This window comes from Bacillus rossius (genome assembly GCF_032445375.1).
Source record: "Bacillus rossius redtenbacheri isolate Brsri chromosome 4 unlocalized genomic scaffold, Brsri_v3 Brsri_v3_scf4_2, whole genome shotgun sequence".
NCBI lineage: Eukaryota > Metazoa > Arthropoda > Insecta > Phasmatodea > Bacillidae > Bacillus > Bacillus rossius.
Window position 1 is genome coordinate 16211729 of NW_026962011.1, and position 22905 is coordinate 16234633.

General features: G+C 35.6%; 1 protein-coding gene across 1 annotated transcript in view; it reads left to right on the forward strand.

The window, feature by feature from the left end:
• Positions 1-696: 696 nt before the first annotated feature.
• LOC134542040 (monocarboxylate transporter 12-like) overlaps positions 697-22905 on the forward strand; it is a 42171-nt gene continuing 19962 nt past the window's right edge. Inside the window, exons 1-3 of the mRNA XM_063385888.1 lie at positions 697-785; positions 9133-9241; positions 19820-19946. Of these exons, the coding sequence (XP_063241958.1) occupies positions 9146-9241; positions 19820-19946 (223 nt within the window). The 5' untranslated portion in view covers positions 697-785; positions 9133-9145. The remainder of the gene's footprint in view (positions 786-9132; positions 9242-19819; positions 19947-22905) is intronic.

Sequence of the window (22905 nt, forward strand, 5' to 3'; positions counted from 1 at the left end):
AAACCTCGATAAAGAGCAAATTAATGTGTTCTCATGTTTCAAATAAACTTATAATACAAAACTCGGCCACGAAATTCAACGTAAAATTCTTTGAAATGGTGCCGAGCGTGATAAAAAAATTACGAAAATCGTGTTTTCAGCTACATTTCTTGACGCGAATCACGCGTAGTTTCCGCAACCGCCACTAGAATTCGTTACCGGAGCATCTAAGTCGACTATATAATCATTCCATTTGCAGACCGAAATTTGAAACTTTATAACTAAACGGCTCCGATTAAAGAAAAAAAAAATCCCTGAAAAATTACTGAAACTCGGTTTTAAAACCTGATTTTCAACTTGTAATGTTATTAAAATATTGCCCATCTTGTTGAAATGCATTAAACAGTTATTGTAACGAAGTTTCCCTTTGGCTTTGTGAACTTTGATTCGCGCTATCCGTCACAGATGGCAGCACCGCGGTTACACATTTCCGTTTTCCATTCGGAATACCAAATGCTGTATACCGGGGGAGCTAAGAGACGCGAATGATGATAGCATATCAATGCAGCAGTGAACCCATGTTTCGATAAACACGAATTCTGTCGCGATTCTGGCTCTGAGCAGGGCAGAGTCTTGGTTGGAGGGAGCGGGGAGGGTACGCACTGCATCCTCAAGGCCCGGGGCGGGTCTGCCGCGCTGATAACATACGCGTGTGAGGGGGAGGGGGGAACCCGGCGTCGCGCAGTCAGCTGATAGCCACCGTCCGGCGCAGAGCGATCCCTGCGCAGCCTCGCCATCTCGCTCAGGTACCGTGCGAAGCCTATACGTTCTCGGGAACACATCCTCGTGAAGTTTCAGGGCTACGGAACCTAGTGCTGGATGTCAATAATTTTTGCAGCTCTGTCTGGGTTGGTGACATATAATTTACATATGAAAACTTTCGATTTATTTATTTATTTTGGTACCAGTTTTGTGTCGCTGCCTCGACGTTGTTGAAATTGCCCTCTTTTCCTCAACAGGTCTCGAAGGGAATCAAAGACTGTTGAATAGAGGCTTCGACATTATAACTTTACCGTCGGATTCCGATCACGTTAATTACATGAGCCGAAGTCGCCGCCCGTCCAGAACAGCTAAGCGCCTCACCATCACGCAGTTTTCAAGTCCTTACAAATCGCTGTTGTTCTGTCGCGGTCACGGCTGACCTCCCGACGAGGCGCGATGTGGCGCGCTGAGGTGCTCCCTGGTCTCGGCTGGTTAACGGCGAAGTTGTGTTGGTGCGACGCCCGCTGGTGCTTCTAGCGCGGTGTCGCCTCTAAGCGCGCCGCTGTGGCCCGTCGCACCAGTCTTCTCGTCGTGCACAGGACAACTGTCAGATCTGAGCGAAAATTTTTGACATCATGTGGCGGAGAAAGGAAGATAAAAAAAAAAAAATAAAGTGTAATAAAAGTTCCCGTGATTGCTTTCGAGATTATCTGTCTGGTAGCCTATATCATGTCTAGAAATTATTCTGAAAACATGGGTGTTAGCGATTTTCAATATTTCAAAAATACGCCTGTCATCAGTAAATATTCTTAGATTCTTTTGGTAAACAGATGCCACTCTGATATCTTGAGCAGTTTTTGAATCGCGTGGGGTTTTTCCTGAAGTTTTACATCCGTATGTATGCCCAGGTAGGCGTGGACCTTAAAATACGCAAATTTCTTGACTGAAACATGTTACAAACATGTTGTAACAAACTATGTTACGAAAAACCTAGAGCAATGAAAGTTATTAACCTGTACTATTTCGAGGAAAAATCTCTATGAATTCATGGCATCTCACCTAAATTTGTTTGCGAAAACGTGAAATCGCGAAGGAACTGTAAAATATTTGTCCGATGAATTCCACCATGTGCACGTAAATGTGACACAAATATGGTGGACCCACGTTTAGCAACATAAACCGGTATATTGTCACTTTCGTGAACATTAAGGTATATACCAAACATTTTGGTGTCAAATGAATAATTATAATAGTGAAATTACCCTTTATATATTTGGTAGACTAAAATAGTCATAGTAAAAAGTAATCTCAAGTTTTAAAATACATAAGAAAACTGGATTAGAATAATTATAATACATGCTCTTCTTGTAAGTTCCCAATTGGCACAATGGTAGAGCTCGCTTTTTTTTAAACTCGGGGGATGTGGTTCGTATCTCGTCACTGGAATGTTTATTTTTACTTTTTTAAAATAATATTATAATTATAATGTTGAATCAGCTTAATAAGGTCATAGTTTGTTCATAGGAATTATTTTTACAGACATTGTAGTCGTTTAAGAAAAAAAATACAAACATATACTTAGTGTTATAATACGCGTTTTATAATGTTTGAGGTTAATATTTTTAGTAATACCATAGGAGCATAAACTTATAAAGTGTGAAGAAACAATAACTGTACTTGAGTGAATTTTAACAAAATTAACAGTATTTTAATGATAGGATATAGCGTCAGCATTTCAAAGTTAAGCGGCATATGAGTTAATCTGTAAACCCGAACGAAATATTATTTTCTTTTGAATGATAAAAAAGAAAATTTACATTGCTAGTGTTAAAATTATCCCATAATATTGATGGCTGTAATGATATTTAGTAGCTCTTTGCAATAGGAATAGTGAACGATTGAAAACAGACCATCATGCCCAATAAATAATAACGTTAACCATCTAAATAATCAGTTGTTCAATCGGAACCATAACTGGTTTTGAAAAATAACCATTTCGCTCATTCATAGCCGCTATCTGCTTTTAATGATGGCAAGCAACATTTACGATTCAGACGGCGGGCGCAGATAGTACCTGTGTGCTTCACAATCTAGAAATTTTGGTACCTACTTGAAAAGTGATTATTTTATGTATCAGTTTATTTATCACGTCTGGCATCCGAGTTTCGTATTACAAGTTTATTTGTGACATGAACAACATGAGAACACATTAAATTGCTCGTTACCGATATTAGATGTTTGCACATCACTGGCAACTACTGAAAGACTAGCTCACGTTTTTTTCCAGCGAAAAAAATTTTGTCTACTACTCTCGCTACTCACTTGCAAGCACTCATGTAGTCTACTGTAGCAAGCCTTAGTGAAGTCGGTTGATTATTATGGAGGATTTCACTAGCAACTCGTGTTATGGAAAACAGGAAATGTGCGAGTGATCTTCTTATCACTATGGCAGTGACTGCTCATAATACAGAACTGGAAAAAAAATTACATTTATGTAATATTGGTTTTTTTATTCGCGTTGACGATGAAGTAATTCAAAAACGACAGTAAGCACAATGCAAGGTATTTGGAGCAGATATCGCCTTAGACGATGTCACATATTCGCACGAGTGGATCACATTTTTGAACACATCAAGTTTTATTTAAAAATTAATTAAAAAAAACTAAATTAATTTCAAGTTCAAACTAAACATTTTTAAGCAACCCCCAAATTCAAATTCATTTAACAAATACTGTGTCGACATGATGGCAAAGATAATCAATCACACAAAGGGTGAATTAGGATCAGAAAATTATTGTCACTTACGAAATGTACAGTATACACGATATATAACAAGAATATAAGCACGGCTCACTTGGCAGTACAGGTGAGACATAGTTGTTATTTTTTAATCTGTAACGGTTTAATGAGCGTAAGTAATGAAAAGCAAAAAATTGGAAATTTTTTTGCCGCTTTTAGTTACGAATATTGTAATTTCCTTCGTTACCATTAAATTTAAAAATAAAATCCTATATCGTTACCATATGGAATAATTAAGATTTATAACATTGAAAGAAGTTTTGAAATCCCTACAATAGTTTACTACGAGTTTTCTCCCTCACGTACAAACACGCATTCCAATTCACACTCTCGTTTTATAATACAAGTATGCATGGCTGTATATTTATTAACTATGAGTGTCTTATTTAAAATTTAATAATGTTTTGTGAAAAAACTGGGAGATATAATTTTTTGAGAACTTATGGATGTTGGGGAAAGCGAAAGCAGGGATAAGTTTCCACACAGGACCGTAACATTTTGAAAACCTTCAACACCGATTTCTTACAAACGCCCAGAAATAACCAAAGGGTAAGGTAAAAGAGTTCATTTAAATCGTAAGACGCCGTTCAGAAAAATTGATTGTGACACGACCGAGAATTATAACTACACAGCTTCATACTGAAAACTTTCTGTCACATTCAGCGTTGAATGGTTAGTTTTCTACTCAGTAAAAAAGCATTCTAATGCACTAAGCCTTTAACCGTGGTACATCCTATTTGTTTCATTATTAATAAAAATCGAAAACATGCAGCAAAAACTGGTTACAACCAATGCATGTTTGGAATATTACGAAACCAAAACAAAAATAAATGTAGCTGGAAAAAATATGTGTCATGAGTACATTGAAGCTACATCTTATCTTCCAGATGACCTAGGTCAATGGTGTGTGTTCTTAACTTAAAGATTAGAAGACGTTTGTTGGAAATAACACCAAAGTAATTCTGAAGATTTTAGAAAACAAGTATAGCAGACACTCAGAAATGTATCTACCATTTTCAGCAACAGTAAAACTTCCACTTAGAAATCAAGTTAAATATGAAGGGAAAAAAAAAGGTATTCGTGTTGTAACTCCTTTGTGTAGTTACCAATTTCATATGGAATTGTTTGCGGATATGTCACTGGGAATTGCTCTCGGTGGCATTGATGCTTTAATTTGATTATCACTACATTATGACAACACGAAGATGCAGTACATTAGCCTGTTTATTGCTGATGATGATTGGTACTTTGATTCTAAGACGTACCCTGGCTTACGTGTAAGCTGTATCTGTCAAGAAGTGCAGTTTTTTAGGGTTTTCGCAGACACGAAAATTAAGTAATCGTAAAGTTGTCATTAAAATACCTGAAAACTTTCAGTGAAATTGAAATATGTAATTACAATACAGTATAATTAATTGTAATAGTAAACTCTTGTGCTGTTAATAATCCGTATCTGATTAATTAACATTAAATTAAACTTAAGGGAAATTAACAACTGTGTATTTATTTGAAGTACAGCAAAAATATATATAGTCTTACATGAACACAATCAATAATGTATTGTTTAAAAGTTTTAACAATGCATTTATTCGTCTTCTTTTACAGATTGGCAGTGTTGGTTACAACTTATTGATGGAAATGATAACAGCGCAAACTTTAAAATTCGCAAAATAACATTTTTTAGTCAATTTTTTATGGTATGTGTGTTAAAATGTATTTTGATGATAACTTGTATTGTATTAAGTACGTTACTTTGTCAGATATATCGTTGAGTCAATGGGAAAAACGTTATATGGGATCGAAAAAAACAAACAAACAGGAAAGCTCAGTAAAGTCGACGAAAGTAAGAATGCAAGAATCTTGTTATGCTCACAACTCTAACCAGGGTGGTTAAGAACTGTAATATAAGCAAGAGTCATTTACAACTGTCTGCCGCGTTGGCGTCTGCCTACGAATGTCTAGTTTTCCCAGCCTGCAGACAGCCTTCACAGCTTAAGGATTTACAAAACCCACTGCAAACAACTCCGCGACTCATGAGATGTAGACGTTAGCTGGTAAATTTAGCAAGAGCGACTTTATTTACATTGCTTACCCAAGATAGCAGAATCAGGATCACATGTCCCACTCATGGCGGAAAGACGTTAGGGACGTTGACACGTTGGTGCGTGCAATCTCTACCATGATAATAATTTAAATTTAAAATGAGAACTCTCCTCGTTTGCCATCTGGATAGAAATATTTTTTCCCATTGTTAAGCAACGCTTAATTAAAAAGCCCGCATGGTCGGGGATATATTTGTGTGAGTGAGAGGTTTTCATTAGTGTGACTCTCGCTGGCGCTTCTAGCGTGGTGTCGCCTCTAACCGCAAGGCTCTGAACTGGCGCGCAGTCATCTCGTCGTGCATAGGACATCTATGAATAGTGAACGGTAGTCATAACATACCCTTGGATGCTTTCAAGAATCTGTACCGGGCGTTGCATTTCTAAAATGTATTCTGAAAAAAAAAAAAAAGCGTTTTAACCATTTTCTCTCTTAAAAAAATACAGTTGAAAAACGAAAAACGAAAACAGAATTACTCATCAGCCCTTAACGTATTCTTAAATGATTTTCTTAAACAGTATCAACTATGATATCTTGAGCAGTTTTCAAACCGCGTTTGTTTTCCTGAAGCTCTGCTCACTGTATGTGTGCCCAGCTAGGAGGGGCCCTTAATGATGGAATATATTATCCCAAGCGAGTTGCTTCTAAGTTATTAAACTTCTAGTGTTAACCTTTAAACATTATAGTTGGTTTTTTCTCACTGTCACGAATCAGAGTGACTTCAACTTTAGAACAGACCCTCACTGCATTGACTTATATCTCCATAGTTTTTTTTAAACAAAACTTTGTGTGTAGCGCGTCTCATTAATCATTTGGAGCAAATAGAGTCAGTACTGCAGTGTAACAAAGAGAATGTGCTTGGCTGAATTTTTTTCTATAATTGGCCTACTAAGATGTTGCCACAAACGTTTATAGTGTGGACGGTTTATTTAAATTCAAAATTATGGAAGCTGCTAAGTTGTGAGTTCTTGAGTATGTTTTTTCGAAGCTCACTGAAATGCTTTCCCTTAAAAGATTAACGTATTGCTACACTATTAAATTGAAATAATGGAAATAGAGCCAGTACTGCAATGTAACAAAGGGATTGTGCTTCTCTCAATTTTTTTTATAATACTAAGATGTTGCTACAAACGTTTATAGTGTGGACGTTTTATTTAAATTCAAAATTATGGAAGCTGCTCAGACGTGAGTTCTTGAGTATGGTTTCTTCGACGCTCACTGAAATGTTTTCCCATAAAAGCGTAACGTATTGCTACACTCTTAAATTGAAATAATGGAAATGTTTTTAAACGAGAGAAATCTGCCTGGAACTACATTGAAACGGTCGAATAAATGGGCCAAGTTGTAGTAATTATTTCGGTGCGTAAACGTTGAGTAAAATCATGGTTTTGAGTCCATCTTCCTGGCGAGGCTTGAGACATGAGCTCAGCTCAACTAAGCTCACTGTTACAAAGAATATGACGTTTATGTGCTCTTTAATTTAATAAAAATATTACATTACGTTTGCAGCTGTTCATATAGGTTTTTTTCTTCGCTAAAGTGAGATCGGCAGTTCTGTTCGCAGATTTCAGTTTTAAACTGAACTTCCAGGAGAGAAAAATGGCTGAAACGCGTGTTTTCAGAAATATTTAGGCATGAAAATTCCGGTAGAGATTCTTGAAAACACCTAAGGGACGTTTAGTATATATAAACCTTCATTTATACGCCATCAAATTTAATGGTTTCTACTCAAATGTCATAGTTGACCTGTACACGACGAGAAGACTGCGCGCCAGTCCACAGCCTTGCGTTCACAGGCGATAGAAGATCCAGCGAGCGTCGCGCTTATCATCCTTCCTCACAGACACAAACACTCCATCCTCCTTAATAAGATAGCAGTTGGCGTTGCTTGGAAACAATATATTACACTTTTATGTTTTTATCCTGTTTTACGAACTCTGCCTGGCGGGGATGAGATTCTCGTAATGAGGCAAAACGCTAAATACGTTGTTCGCTTATTGATGTAAAGGTGTTATTTCGTTGAAACTGTCCACCGTGACCGTTGGCAGTAGCGGCGGGCAGCAACCTACTGTTCTACAGTGCTTCCAACTAGTTAGTTTGAAGGCGCATACGGTGCCCGTTAAGAAATGATGAATATAACAATATTCACGAAATATTCATTAAAAATTCAGCCTCTTTTAACATTGCGCAAGTGAAAATTATTTCTGGTAAATATAAACTGATGAAAGAATTTTTGACAAGAAAATTGTTTTAAATGAAGAACCTCCTGAAAAACTACATTGCATGTGAAATGTATCTGGTCATTAAATAAACTTCCTTGTCGTGGATTCTATTCAATATACACCTTCAACTCTTGCAAATCTTGATCGCGCCAAAGCCACATAAATCTGGCCGTGTGAAAAAATATTGAATAATAAAATAAACATTTCATATTTCATTGCATACAATGATCACACCTACCAAAAAGGAAATACCATTCATCTACCTAATTACATAAATCATTCGAACACAGAATGACCATAAGGTATAAGATAATGGGCATACGTGTATGGTAAGATAATTGCTAACACACAGAATCTTACAAATCAACTCACACACAGAATCATACAAATGGTGAGCGTAGCCCTACTTATATTTTAAGATACTTAACTCACCGATGATGAGCAGGAAAACGGCTTACCCAACACCAAGATGGAATAAAAATATTACCTTTGCGCCACGGACTCGGCATCAATGCTAGGATGAATTTGGTTGGGAAAAAGCAATGTAAACGTTACACTAAGCGCATAAAAAAACAGAATTCATACAGCGTTACAGAATCAGTGAGTCAGTGATGAGCGTATTTATATTTAAATTGGGATTTATTTCGTACACACTGCTGGGCAGTCCTGTGCCATGACGTCACAACAGTTAGCCGTTGACTGCCACGCCCTGAGTCGAGAACGGCCAGCCTTCGCGATTTAACTGCTGTTCGCAAAGAGAAATATAATTTCCAGTTCATTTTACGTTTTTTTAAAATATATTGGAAGTAATAGTTGTACTTCGGCGTGCTGATGAAGGAAGAAGTAGGTAATGGAAATTTCGAGCGCATGAGGAGAATAGTTAGGTATGTGATGTGGCAAACCGAGAGAGGAGGGGAATAGTTAGGTACGTGGTGGAAGAACCGGTAGAGGAAGAGACGGCAGGGAAGTTGTAGAAATGACGCAGAATACTTGAACACTAGCAACGCTTGTACACTTGTATACTTGCACAAAAGCATACTTGCATATATTTTTTTATCTGCTATCTCAGCCAAAATAATTGTGTCTAATATACCTAATAATACATATAGTAAGCAATAAATTTCACTTCCGTCGCGCTTGGGCCCCACGCACACATTTATCTTCTTGCCAATAGCTCGTAAGAGACAGAGCTTTTTTTTTTTTTTTTTTTTAAAAAGTGGTTTTGTTCAGTTGGCACGGCGAGAAACTCAGCGGGGTTGTTGCTTGCAGAGGGTTGGCCGGCATGACGACAGCGAACCACGTGGCGTCGCGGAGGCGCACGGAGCCTCCAGACGGAGGCTGGGGCTGGATGGTCGCCGCTGGAGTCGCCATCACAAACGTGAGTACTCGCAAGAGGCCCGGCAAAAAAAAAATTCTGCTGATTCATTTTATGGTAGTCTATAAATTAACGTAGTTTAAAAATAGTTGCTGCTTCCTGCTGTTGCTTTGCAACTTATCTAAAGGACTCTTTGGGTCGGCGAGAAACCCTCAAACGAATCAGTATCGAAACACAGGCTACCACGTTGGGACGTCTAACAAAAGAAGACAACACCCAATGACCCAACTATTGTGCAACGTTTCTCTTTGCATACACAGTAAAAAAAAATTGGTACAAGAGGATCGTGGGAGTGTATACCAAAACACTATAATTTTTCTCAGTATAATAACACACGAGGGGAACAGTAATTACATAATCAAGGGAATGTAACGTTACAGGGTAACAACACGTACTAAGTCTAGATAGTAACATACAGTTATAAGCTAGCTTTGATTGGCAACGAGAACTACAAATAAAAATTAAGTGTCATCAATAGGCAATCAACACTTACAGATATTTAAAATTAATACTTTTTTTTTTAATTCTACTGTCACTATATTTGTAATTGTACAGAAGTAAAGATTTACAAAAAAAAAATATTTTTTTCAACCCTACAAATATTTGTACTTCAAAAAGAATACTTCGGTTCAAAATTATATCCTGTGTACGTAGAACTGCAGAGTATATTTTGGAGGTCACTGAACCCAGGTGTTGTTCCCGACCCTTGTACTCACGCATACGATATTCGTGCATTTGATTCGGTTTAAGACTCGTCTTTACCTGACATTTTATTTCTCTGATTGTATATTTTTACAATATATATTTTTCTAAATCATGACTGTAGAATCAAAATAAAGATCACAAACGTTTGGCGGCCAATGTCTGAAATTTCTTGGCTTGTGAGATTTAACCGCGTCGAGGTAGAAGGTTTTACCGACGGTTTCGGTCAACATTTCAGCCGCCATATTATACTTATATTTATTTATTTATACTTATATTTATACTTAGAGTCTTAGATGTCTTCTTGCGTTTATACACTCTTATATATTTGCATTCCCCCCAGGTACTGCCAATCATGGAACAGACTGTTAACAGACAAAGAAAAAAAATGCAAGTGGGATCTCATTTCTAAAAAGTTATTTAAATTATTAAAAAATCTAATTGATTTTTTATCGTTTGAAAACGTAGTGTAAAGGAAAGGTAAGTCAGAAATATTATTTTTGAATTGACACATTTCCATATTTTTGTAATGTAAAATTATCGATTAAAACCCTACTTTTTGAATTTTTCTTTTTATTTCAAAACGTTATCGTGTAAAATCGAACAGTCTACACACACCAGACAAAAATGTGAAAATGCGCTTATCAGAAGTGCGAAGGTTGACCGTATAGTCATACATTCCGATGAAAGGTTACGCGTGACTACCAGTTACTCTTAAGTTTAATTGACGAAAAATAAAATTGTTTAACTTAGAAATAATTTTAAAATATAGGTGTAAAGAATATGTTACTCAGGCAGACTGCAACACATAACTGCGAATAACTCACTACAACAGAAAATTTTTAGTTTTACAAAATATAAGTACTGCCATTATCGGTGGGCTAGTGAAATTGAAGGTTTGTCCTTCGTTGAGGAAAAGAGAACACTAGGCCAGCGTACCCTTAGAGAAATATTACTTACTTTTAAAAACTCTTTTTAATCCACAGAACGACTAAATAATCTTGAATTATTCGAATTTAGAGGTAATTGTAATAAAAAAATAAGGTTTTTGTGTTGTGAAAAGTGTCTGAGCGACGAACAAATTTCTGGTATTATTTTCAACGTCCCATCATTAAAGGGCCCACCTGGTCAGGGGTGTATCTGTGTAAGTGTGGCGGGACGACAAGTACGACGCTCGCTGGTGTTTCTAGCGCGGTATCGCCTCTAAGCGCAAGGCTCAGAATTGACGCGCATTATTCTCGTCCTGCATAGGACAGTTATGAACAGTTAACGGTAGCTATAACATTAGATGGCTTATCAATGAATATAAAATCGTAATGCAAGGCCCTTGGGTGCTTTCAAGAATCTGTACCGGGCGTTTCATGTCTAAAAGGTATTCAGAAAACACGCGTTTTAACCCTTTTCACTCTCATACAAATACAGTTGAAAAACGAAATATGGAAACAGTACTACCCACGCGCGCTCTATGTGTATTTATTTTCTTTAAGTAAACATACACCACTCTGCTATCTTGGGTGATTTTCAAATAGCGTATTGGGTTCCTCTGAAGCTTTTCACACCGTAATATGTGCCCAGGATTCTTCTTCTGCAAAATAAATTCGTAAATGTAACATTTGAATACTTTACCCCAAAATTTTTAAAGCATACTTGTATCAAAAAGGCAATCAATCTCTCATGTTAGACGCAACAGATCACCAATATATAAAAAGTTGGTCCCCGTAAAAGAATAGCATGTCTCTGGAAAACGTTTTTTTTTTTAATGTAACGCAAATCAGTTTAAACTCTGTTTTAATCAGGAAAGAAGTTTATAGGGAGCTCTTTCAGTATTTTGTAGGGATTAAAAATGTTTTGCAGACTACTAGAACTTGTTCTTATTTTGAAACGTGGATATAAATCGTAGACCTAAACTAAAGGTACTTTAAATTATCTTTGTTCTTGATTTTTAAGATTTCTTTGGCTATACGGAGCTATTGTTATTTTTGCTTTTAAGTCTTCTGGCTTAACATCCGGAGCATTAAAAAAATCAACGAATACAATCACAGTGTTGATATTTAGTTCGTAACTGAAAGTAGCATTAAAATTAGCTGTCAGCCTTTGCTCGAACTACACTTAAAAACATTTTATCACATAACGATTGGCGTGAAAAAAGTAAAAAAGCGTTTGAGATAACAAAAAAAAGAAGTAAGATAATACCCTATCTACAAGTAGGTACACTTAACACGTGACATTTATCTAAGATTACGTCAATGTAAAGCATTGAAAAAACGTCTCTTTAAATAACATTTCCTACCAAATGCATTACCATGTTTGGCAATAAAAATTCGCTTATGTTATCAGAAATGGTTACGAATGTAATGGTCACATATTATCTATGTTGCTCCATTTTATCCTTTCTATGTGTTGTATACAATTTCTGACAATTTCAAGTTGTAATAATTAACCTCAACATGATATTATTAAAAACCAACTATGATTTTAATGAATAAAATGTAAAGCTGCTTTTATTTATAAAATATACGGCTATTCTTGCTGCATTTATATAGGATCTAGCATTTGAGTCACCAGTTGTAAAATATTTCACGGCAAACTAAATAAGTGAGTAATTTGCAAGTCGTTAAAAAAATTAAAATTTTTATAGAGCTAGGCAAATAATGTATTAACCACACAATCTATTAGGCATAGTTAGCTGCTCTTCGTTTCCTTATAATAGAAATATCTCTCGAATGTGGCGTACGGTTACAATTGAATGTCATGATAAACCGCTGGGTTAACAACAACGTGCGTTTGATAAATATTTTCTCTTCGCCACTTAAAGTAGTTCTTTGCTGATACATTTGATTAAATTAGTTTCCCGCTTGACCAACGTTATTCCTTTAGTGGAAATTATATAATGTTTGTTTTACTGCAAATAGATAAAACAATTTTACCAGCGTTATGTTTCGGACATCTTTGAAATTATTCTCCCCCGTAAACTCCTAATTGCAACATCAAAGCAAAGCAAAAATTAATAAAATTATAGACTAACACATTTATGAACCCAAACTGCTTCGCTTACACTTGATTGAATAAGCACTTTGATTTCATCATAGATCTGTGTCCCAAAAATAGTGTAGAAATTAAATATACTATTTTTTTATATCCCTAAACATGAACGCGTAATCTACTGTAATTGTTTAAACAATTCTTACATTAGTCTTTTGTTCAAATAATCAATTTTTTTTAACGCTGAACATTTTACTGCTGTCTTGAAAATCTCTACCAATACTAAAGAACTCTACAAGCAGACATGAAAGCTGAAGCTTCTCTAGTTGTCTCTTTATTGTTGTTTCTATGGGATTTTGTAAAGTGACATAAAACTGTCTAGCGGCATTAACCGAGTGATGGCTGGTTTGGTATTAATCACCCAGCGTATCGCCAACTATCAGCGTGCACCGCGCCGCTACACTGATAACACTCGTCCCAGAGGTCACTCTTCATCCAGATATAACCAATAGTAAATTTTCTCCATGTTTTTAGAAGAATAATCTAGAAAATTTCTTTGCCACTGCACCTATAAAAGTAGTTTTGTGAGAGATTCACCACTCCCCATTTTTTATACGTTTAAACAACTTATCTCTCGGTAAAGAAATTTGGTGGGAATAATATCGTGAAAAAAATAGAACGGAAGTCGACGACCGAGAAAGTGACTCAAACATGGCTGCCATACGTGTAGCAACACAAACCCTTACATAGTAATTTTCGTAAACATTAGAGTACATACGTACAAAAAGTATTGGTGTGCCAAATGAAACTTTGTGATGGTGAAACTAGTGTAATGAAATTGTACTGTATTTTGTCGATAGACAATTTAATAAAAGTAATTTTTTTGATAGCACCAAGTATATTCTTTTTATTATAAATTACAGCATTACTCTATGCTTGTGCATAAAATCTCTGTGGAAACTTGTATGTAATAAAATGTGTTAGTTTTAAAACAAGGGCAGGAACAAATAAATGAAAGTGATTATTAAGATAATTGAGTTTTGGAACAAATATTGTATTTAGAAGGCTGAAAAGGGCTGTCATTTTTAATGTAATAAAATATTTGTTAATTTAAGTCCTACACCGTACTTAAAGTGATATCTACGGAGAAAGATTGAAGAATATGAATTTGACACTTGTAAAAACATTAATAGACGATTAGCTAGATGAAGATTCGCTGTCTTTAAAATAATTCGAACGTATACTACTACAGGACTGAATAATCATTCTTCAAGTTCATCAGCTTCGGTTAACTGCTATGAAAGACTACAGAAATTAATATTATGAAGATTTTGTATTGACTGGATATTTCTACAAGTGTATGAATGGTGATGATGTGTTGTTGCTTCAGGTATATGTGTGTTTAGTTAGTAATAGATTAATATTGCGAAATAGGTTAGTTGTATCCAAAATTCTACATATTATCATTGCCTTCTGTTAAAGTTTGTATAATTCATAATTTAAATTTAACTTTGATTAACTAGGTATATTGCACAACTATTCCTGATAAACTGAACTAAAATAGTCACTGTAAAAGATAATGTCAAGTTTTGAAAGACCTAAGAAAACTGGAATTTCAATGATTATAATTAATATAAATAAGCTCGTCCCTAACTTCTTGAACTCCCTGACTGACTCTGTAACGCTGTATGAATTCTGTTTTCATGCGCTTACAGTGTGACATTTTAATTTGTTTTTGCTCACCTGTTCCTCCTAGCTTTTCTGCCGAGTCCGTGACGCAAAGATAATATCCATGGGGGCATAGCGTTATATTTTCAACATGCACCTTAGGCACCTTACAAATAACTAGTAATACATATGTATTATCCTTGCGATATATTAATGGGCTCGGTAACAAGCGGTAGAACGCTGGCCAAGGTCCAGAGCTTTTCTTATATAGCAATGACAATGGAATTACACACCACAATAAATTAAGATAGCCGTTACGGTAGCTAAGTTTTATTAATATGGTTTTTGTGCTATTATTGTTAACAATTACGTGTTTACATTCCAAGCGTGTTTATCATGCATGTTTCTCTGTACGATTAAACATATAGTTTATTTAATATTTTTAAAATTTTATTTAATTCAATTTCATTGAATTATATTTCAAGTTCTTTTAGTTATAGGTTTTAAAAAAAATTGGTAATTTAATCAAACCAAGTTCCAGGCTCTAGTCTTGAATGAAAACCGGGACATGTAGGCACTATGCTGCATATTCCCCGTAAGCGAACCGCGCGCGTGGAGGGTCAACACGGCCTGCAGAAGCGCGCAAACATAGCTGATCACCGCGGGGCCCACGAGCAGAGCCCAGTGCCGTCAGCAGCACTCGTCGAACAGCCGGACACCCACGTCCCGAGCCGCGCAATCGCCCAAACATCTGACCGCGCGCGGAACGATCTTTGCTCCGCCGGTGTGTTTGTCGAGAGAGCCTCTGCAGCCATAACAGCTCAGGCGTGACGCATTCTCCTCGGATAAGGCCCATTTCCTTCGCGTTGCTGCGATAAGTTCTAAGAGAGAGAGAGAGAGAAAAAAACACACACAACTTGGATGTACAGCGAGCTCTGCGTAATATCACGAACACGAGATCAACACGCGACCTACTCATGGAGCGACGTGGCGCAGTGATAGCACACTGACATCGCATTCAAGAAGACTTGGGCTCAATCCCATGAATGGCTATCCTGATGTTTTTTTCCGTGGTTTTCGGAAATAATTCTGGGAAAATAAAATGATTATTCCTTTCAATAGACCATGGTCGATATCCATCCCAATATTCCCAGCTGGACCTACATTCAAGAAGACCTGGGTTAATGTCAACGTATGGCTATCCTGATTTCGGTTTGTCCATGGTTTTCCACTGGGAGTGGTTCTGGCCCTTATGGGGGAAGATGCATGTCGTTTGAGGTATCGGAACCATTGCCGGCTCTAGTATCTGAGACAGAATCCATCTGGACCACGGGAAGGGTGTGATGCGAATATATAGCGTCTCTACACCGAGACAACCTGCTGCCTCCTCGTGACACCAGTGTTATTTACCCAAGGAATCTCTGCCGAGGAGCCCTCATCCCTAACATCCTTAGATGTAGTGAAAGTTATGAAGGTAGAAAGACATTCTTTGTAGGCAACAGCAGATGGTCCGGAAACCTTGCCTTGGGGGATCAGCACTGCCGGGCCCTCAAAGCATCGGTTCCCAAAGGCCACGGTTCACTAGGAATATAACTTGCAAATGACCATGGCCGATACCCAATCCAATACTACCGGTTGGACTAACATTCAAGAATACCCAGCTCAAGCTAATGTACAGCTATCTGATTTCGGATTGTCCATGGTTTTCAGTAATAATTCCAGAAAAATATTTGCAAAAATCATAGCCGATTCCAATCCTAATATCAAGGCTAGTAGCAAGCTACAATCTTTTAACGATTTTACTGTGGACGAGAAATTAAGTCCAAATAAAATTAACTAAAACATGCGACCTGAAAATATTACTAGAATATTTAGCAAATATCGTCAGTAAAAATGATGATGGTTCCAGGCGTGAATGTAAGAGTAATGAATAAGTGTAAATAAGAAAATACTATTTGTGAAGTCCAATATTATCTAAATAATTGTGATATAATAAGTGGTGGTACCACTGTATACTGAGACTTTACATTTCAACGATTCAATTGCATTAGTTATCTGTCAAACACGATTCATTAATAAACACAATGGCTAGTATACAGATGAATGCCTTTATGTAAACAATTGTGTGATGTAAAACATTTCTTTAGTTCTGAATTATTTTTTATTGTATTCCATTGAGGAATGCACGAATTATCATTAGGTATTAAAACCAGAAGAAACAACAGTGGTCGTAAGGATGTCCGCAGATGACCATAGTAAAGATGCGAGCTAGCCGGGGCGATGTTACACGTCGGTATGTAAATTTGCAGACCTAGGCTTGAAGGATTTCCATCGGAGCGTTTTCGGGAACGTTGAGAATCGTGGAGTTGGACCGAGTTTTCGCGCCGAAGGGGATGTTTCGTTATGGAATATGAAAATGCTCGCGCCCACTTTGATTTCTTTCCCCTTCTACCTTCTTCCGCTCCTCCGAAGCGCGCGGTCTTCTCTCTCGTGCCCGTGTACGATATACAGCTTTTTTCCTTCTCCGTAGTGGAAAAAAAAAAGAAGAGAGGAATTTGATCGAGGGAGGTGAAGTACGTACGCCTGCGTGGCAAATAAAACCCGTTGGTTATAAAATGCCTCATCACGATTCCTCACGACGCCCAAAATTGTCTGTTGTGTGGGCGGGGGAGAGGAGGGAACCGGAGGATAACACCCGAGCTGCGTGTTGCCGAGGGAAATGTGTGGTATTGTGTTTCCGAGACGGTGACGGGGACTCGGTGTGGGTTTGTGCTGCTAGTGCTGCCTGGGCTGCCGGAACACTGAGGCAGTGCGAATGCCTACAGAGAAAGCGAAATGGGTACTCAATGATCTCTGAGCTAAGCACTTTGCGATGAAGTTTTTTATTTCCACTTGCACTTTACTTATGACAAAATATTAATGCATATCCCCCCCCCCCCCCCCAATTTTTCTAGGCATAACTCTACATAAAATTAAAAAAAAATTAAATTTTAAACAACGTATGAATATACCGTTTTTATTTCTTTAAACGGTAGTCTTTTGCCGGCTGTCTAACTTTCAAAACTTACTTATGTGCAAGAAAAGTGTCCAGCACAACGACAACTTTTAAGTACAAAACTACTCTCTTTGATTGGCTCTGTGGGACCGTAAAGGATCTGATGAATGTGGCCATGTTTGTCCTACGTTATTTGAACTAACAATTACGTGTACTTTGGGTCATTAAGTGGCATAATGGCAAAAGCTCAAATCGGACAATAGTATTTTTTATAAAAAATGTAGCGTATTATGTCACGCGGTTACGAACTGAAGTTTAGGGTGTTAACACCTCCAATATTACGGTGGACTCCACGTAAATTTGCTATCATGATCACGCATACTAATTTATATCTTATTACACCAAATTTGGTTCAAATTACCAGTCATATATCACAAAGTAACAAAAAACATATCGTAGTATATGGTTTAGTATTAATGTGTTAAGGCATAAAAATGAATATTTTTTTCTCGAAATGTTCTGGAAACGTCTATAAACTTCTCACACATTTTAAGAACTTAATGTAAACAACATTTCAAAATGAAAACATAATTCCAAAATAATCGATTAAACATATTCCATGCAGCGAAAACGTTTCAAATGTTTTTAACTCAATGCATCTAGAATTAAATAGCTTAGAACGAATTTCATATTATGCCTACTAAGGTAGTTTCAAACACTATTTTACGTCTCTTGCACTAATACGTGGTTGTATGAAGATTTTCTCTGTACGCAAGGTTTAAGATAATTTTAAAATGTTATAAAATAAATTAAAACAGATATGATATTAAGTAAGCGTTGAATATTTTAATTTCAACCCCGGTTTTTACGGAAACAGGTCTTCTCATAAAAAAATGTTTCAGCCAAAAGTTTTAATTAATATTTATGATTTTTACAATTAATTTAAACGGGTTTGAGAGCATAGCTACAAAAATTTATCATTTTTTTGGTTTGTTTTTCAAGCCTTGTTGTTTAGACCCCGTGTAGTAGGTAATGGTTGCTACATAAACATTTATTTAGACAAATGTCTGTGTTTAGAAAGTTTAAAATAAGTAAGAACGTATTCTATAGTATTCAAGTTATCAAAGCGTTTTTTCTTCATTTTTAAAATTCCAACCCCTGGTTTTTTTCATTCCCTTGCAGTAATGGTTTGTTTTATCAAAAATGGTTTCACAACAAAGATTTAGATTATTTATAAAAGTTTTACTATTAGTTATATATTTGTAGTGTACTTAATAAGGCAATTCCGATTTTTTTCTCGGTCTTTTAATCTGTTTTTTTTTTTCACCCTTTACAGCAATGGTTGCTAGTATAAAAACATTATTTCATACAAAAATTTAGATGCGATATATAAACATTGCATACGAAAGTTGTTTGTAATTTTTTTAAAGTTTTACAATAAATAGTGTGCATGAAACGGAAATATTAATATTTTTCTACCCATAATTTTTCGACACCTTGCAGGAATGGTTCGTCTTTTAAAAAATTGTATCAACTAAAAGTTGTAGATAAAAATGATAAAATTTACCAACAACGGTTTTTTATGGTGTGACTACTAAGCGAGTAACTAATTTTTCGTCCTTCAACAACCTTTTTCCTTACAGTTATGGTTGGTCGTATTAAAAAAATGTATTTAGACCAACCGTTTTTGGCATAACTCCTACGAGCTATAATACGTTCAAACAAAGGAAATATTTGTATAACCTTTCCTATATCTACCTCTTTTGTCGGATTTTTCCCATTAACAAAATCGACCGAGATTTTCATTATTATAATTATATATCATTTTGAAAGTTATTTGTGTAAAATAACGGTAGTTATATCGTCCATAAAAATGTGAAAGTGTGTACAAACAAACTTTTGAGTTGACGATGGTCTGGGATCCATGAACCATGAAACTGAAATACTATAAAACATTTTTCTGGAATTTGTACCATTGTAACAGCTGAATTGTTAGTCTACTTCGAAAATCTACTTAAAATATTATGTTGATTAATTAATATTTACATCGACTTAAGTTTCACTAAAATAATTTTTTTATCGATTCTCATAGAAGCCTTTGGAGATAGGCCCATGTTGGTAGCCAAATAACTTGAAAATCTGAAGCAGAAACATTGAGACATTATGTGGCAAACAAATTACTGAGAATGAGCAGTGAGTTAATTTATAAGTAATTGGGTTAATTTGGAATCTAGATGACCAACCAGTCCATCATCTCCGTGTTCGGCCTGCTGTTCGCGGACACGCTGCAGAACATGGGCTACGCCACCACCGGAGCTGCTTTCATCACCAACATCATGGGCGCCGTCACCAACTTCTCAGGTGAGGGCGGATCATTTTTGTCTTCCTTGATTTTTTTTTCTATTGAATTTATGTGCTGCTTTACTTTCCAGGAATTTTATATTGTGTATCACTATGTTTACAGTTTAATGTAGTGTTCATTTTTGTTTGAAGTTTTTGATGTGTAAACAATTTGGCTCTCTGTATACGGCATTTGATAGGTGTGATTTCGTGAAAATATAACCGATGTCGATGAACGGAAAGGTGACACTTTTCCACTTGTAGCAATATAAACCAGCATATAGTAGTCACTTTCGTAAACATTAGGATACATACAAAACGAAACATATTGGTGTGCCAATTCAAACTTAAAACCAATAAACAAACATAAACTTAGTGTTATAATATGTGTTTTAAAATATTTCAGGTTAATATTTCAGCAATGCCATAAAAGTATAACTTTTAACATGTGCGGAAACTTTATACAATTAACTGTCGAGTGAATTTTTACAAGATGGGCAGTATTTAATTAAAATTCCTGGTCGAAAGTCATATCCAAAGTTGGAATTTTATCGGAACCGTTTATAATAGTTGGAAATTTTTGGTTGTTTCATGCTGCTATCTGTGGGTGATGGTGCATGCATCTTTTACGATACACGCAGAAGAAAGTAATTTTGTGATTCATGTCTCGAAATTTTGAGCATTTACCCTTCTTGAAAAGCATTTATTTTAGGCAATGTTTTTGTCAATATTTATATATATTGTTTGTTTTTGTCATAGAATGTTAAGCTATGGCGTTAAAAGTGCGGTATAAAAATGTTTGTTAATAAATAGTAACGTTATACCTCTGACAAAAGAATAAGCTTGCAATGCGCAGCAAGGCACAGACAACTATTTAGATTCTTTAAGTTAATTGTCCTTACTCATGATTTAAACTGAATTCATAACAATACTATGGTTGTTTTATTATATATGGTGTCATAAATTCAATGCGTTAATTTAACGAATTTTAAGAATTTGAGAGGTCGGATTTATTTTTCAATCCTAGCATGAACTGAAAGTATGTAACAAGGATTATACTGTTTTAAATTCCTTTTATGTATGGTGTTTTCTTTGTTCAATTTTTTTTTGTTTTAGGAATTTTTCTTGATTTATGAAAAAATAATTATTTTCCCTATAATCCCTGAAAAAACGAATGTTATATTAGTTGTAATTTGAATTCTACATAAACGAAGAGCGAAAACACGAAATTAATGAAACAGTTAGTTTGGGAAGAGCTCTGTCTTACAAGCAAAGTTTGTTATTTAAATTTTATTGGCGTTACTGTCATTTGATCGTGTTATCTATAATCTCTATACAAAACCTATTTTACATTTTATGTTTTTGTATGAAAAATGCTCAATATATATTTACCAAATGTTAACTAATAGCGGTAAAAATTGTCTGTTATGATGAATTACGTTAACTTTTACAGTTTGAAAATAACGTTTACTAAATATCTGTTACAAAATTTTCAACCCAAGAAAAAAGCAGGAATGCTTTCGGAATAATTTCACAGGGAAGTCCCTTTATTATCAGCAATGACAAGAGAATGAAGTAACCAATATGGCATGAGAACCTGAGCTATGAGTTATTCCTGGAACGTTAACCTTGTCTACAGATAAAATAATTCCTGTACTTTTACAAAAGATCCCTTTGAAACCAATTGCCAAGGAATAATTTGTTATACTAAAAGAAAAAAAGTGTATTTTTGTTCAACACATGGCTATGGTTTTTTTTGCGTATATGAAATAATCTTTCAAGATAATACTGAGTATTTCTTGTGACAATTGGCACATAATTTTAAATTTTAATTTATTGTTCATTAGATCACATTTTCTTAAACCACGGGAAAGATAATTAAATATTCAACTATTTGACTTTTTTTTGTATCATGATTTTTATGTGCGCAGTTAATACTGGAAAAATATTCGGGGAATGATTTAAAAATAACTTTAACTATTGGAGGTAATGGGACAACACAAAACATACATTTCCGGTTAAGAACCTGAACGCATTAAAACAGTGAACATTATTTTGTAGTGATAGAGTTGTTTTCATGCGAATGTACAAATTTGCAATAATTTGTAACTCGTCAGAAATATTTATGTTCCTTTTATAAACGAAAATATGTGAGCGAGACTTTTAGTACTCGCCAGTGATGTGTAAATATCTAACCTCGGTAAAGAGCACATTCACAGGTTCTCATGTTGTTCATGCTACAAATAAACTTTCAGGCAAGAAATTTTCATAAAGAAAATGTCCATATTGTTAAAATTACCTAAAAAGTTGATACTTTAAAGTTTACACACATATAAAAAGTTCTACTTCTTTGGCATTATTAAATATTAAGATGAAACATTTTAAAACTCATATTATGACACTAAGTATATTTTTGCATTTTTTTTTGTTCAAACCACTGAAATCAGTCTGTTAAAAATTACTAAAAACAAACTTTAATTTTTTTTGAGCTGATTAAACGTATTTAATCAATATTATATTATAATGTTATTAAGAAAGGTAAATTTAACCCCAATGACGAGATACGAACCACGTCCCTTAAGGTTAACAAGCTCGCGCTTTTGCCGCAGTGCTACTGAGGCTCGTTTTTCATACTGCAAGGAGAATAGGTATTATAATCATTGTAATGTCAGTTCTCTTACGTATTTTAAAACTTGAGATTACTTATTACTACGTCTATTTTAGTTTCGCAAGTATGATTCGGGGTAGTTTCTCTATCATAAAGTTTAATTTGGTACACCATTAAGTTTGGTGTCTAACTTAATGTTTCTCGAAATTGACTATATTCGGGTTTATGTTGCTTCAAGTGGGACCTCCATCTTTGTGACATGTTCCCGTCCCATTTTTCCTAAATCGCTCCTACCAACAGCCGTGCGCCGAGAGCTGAGAGATGTTTGCGCGTCAGGAGACGGCAGGGACCGCCCAGTGAAGGAGCGGGTGT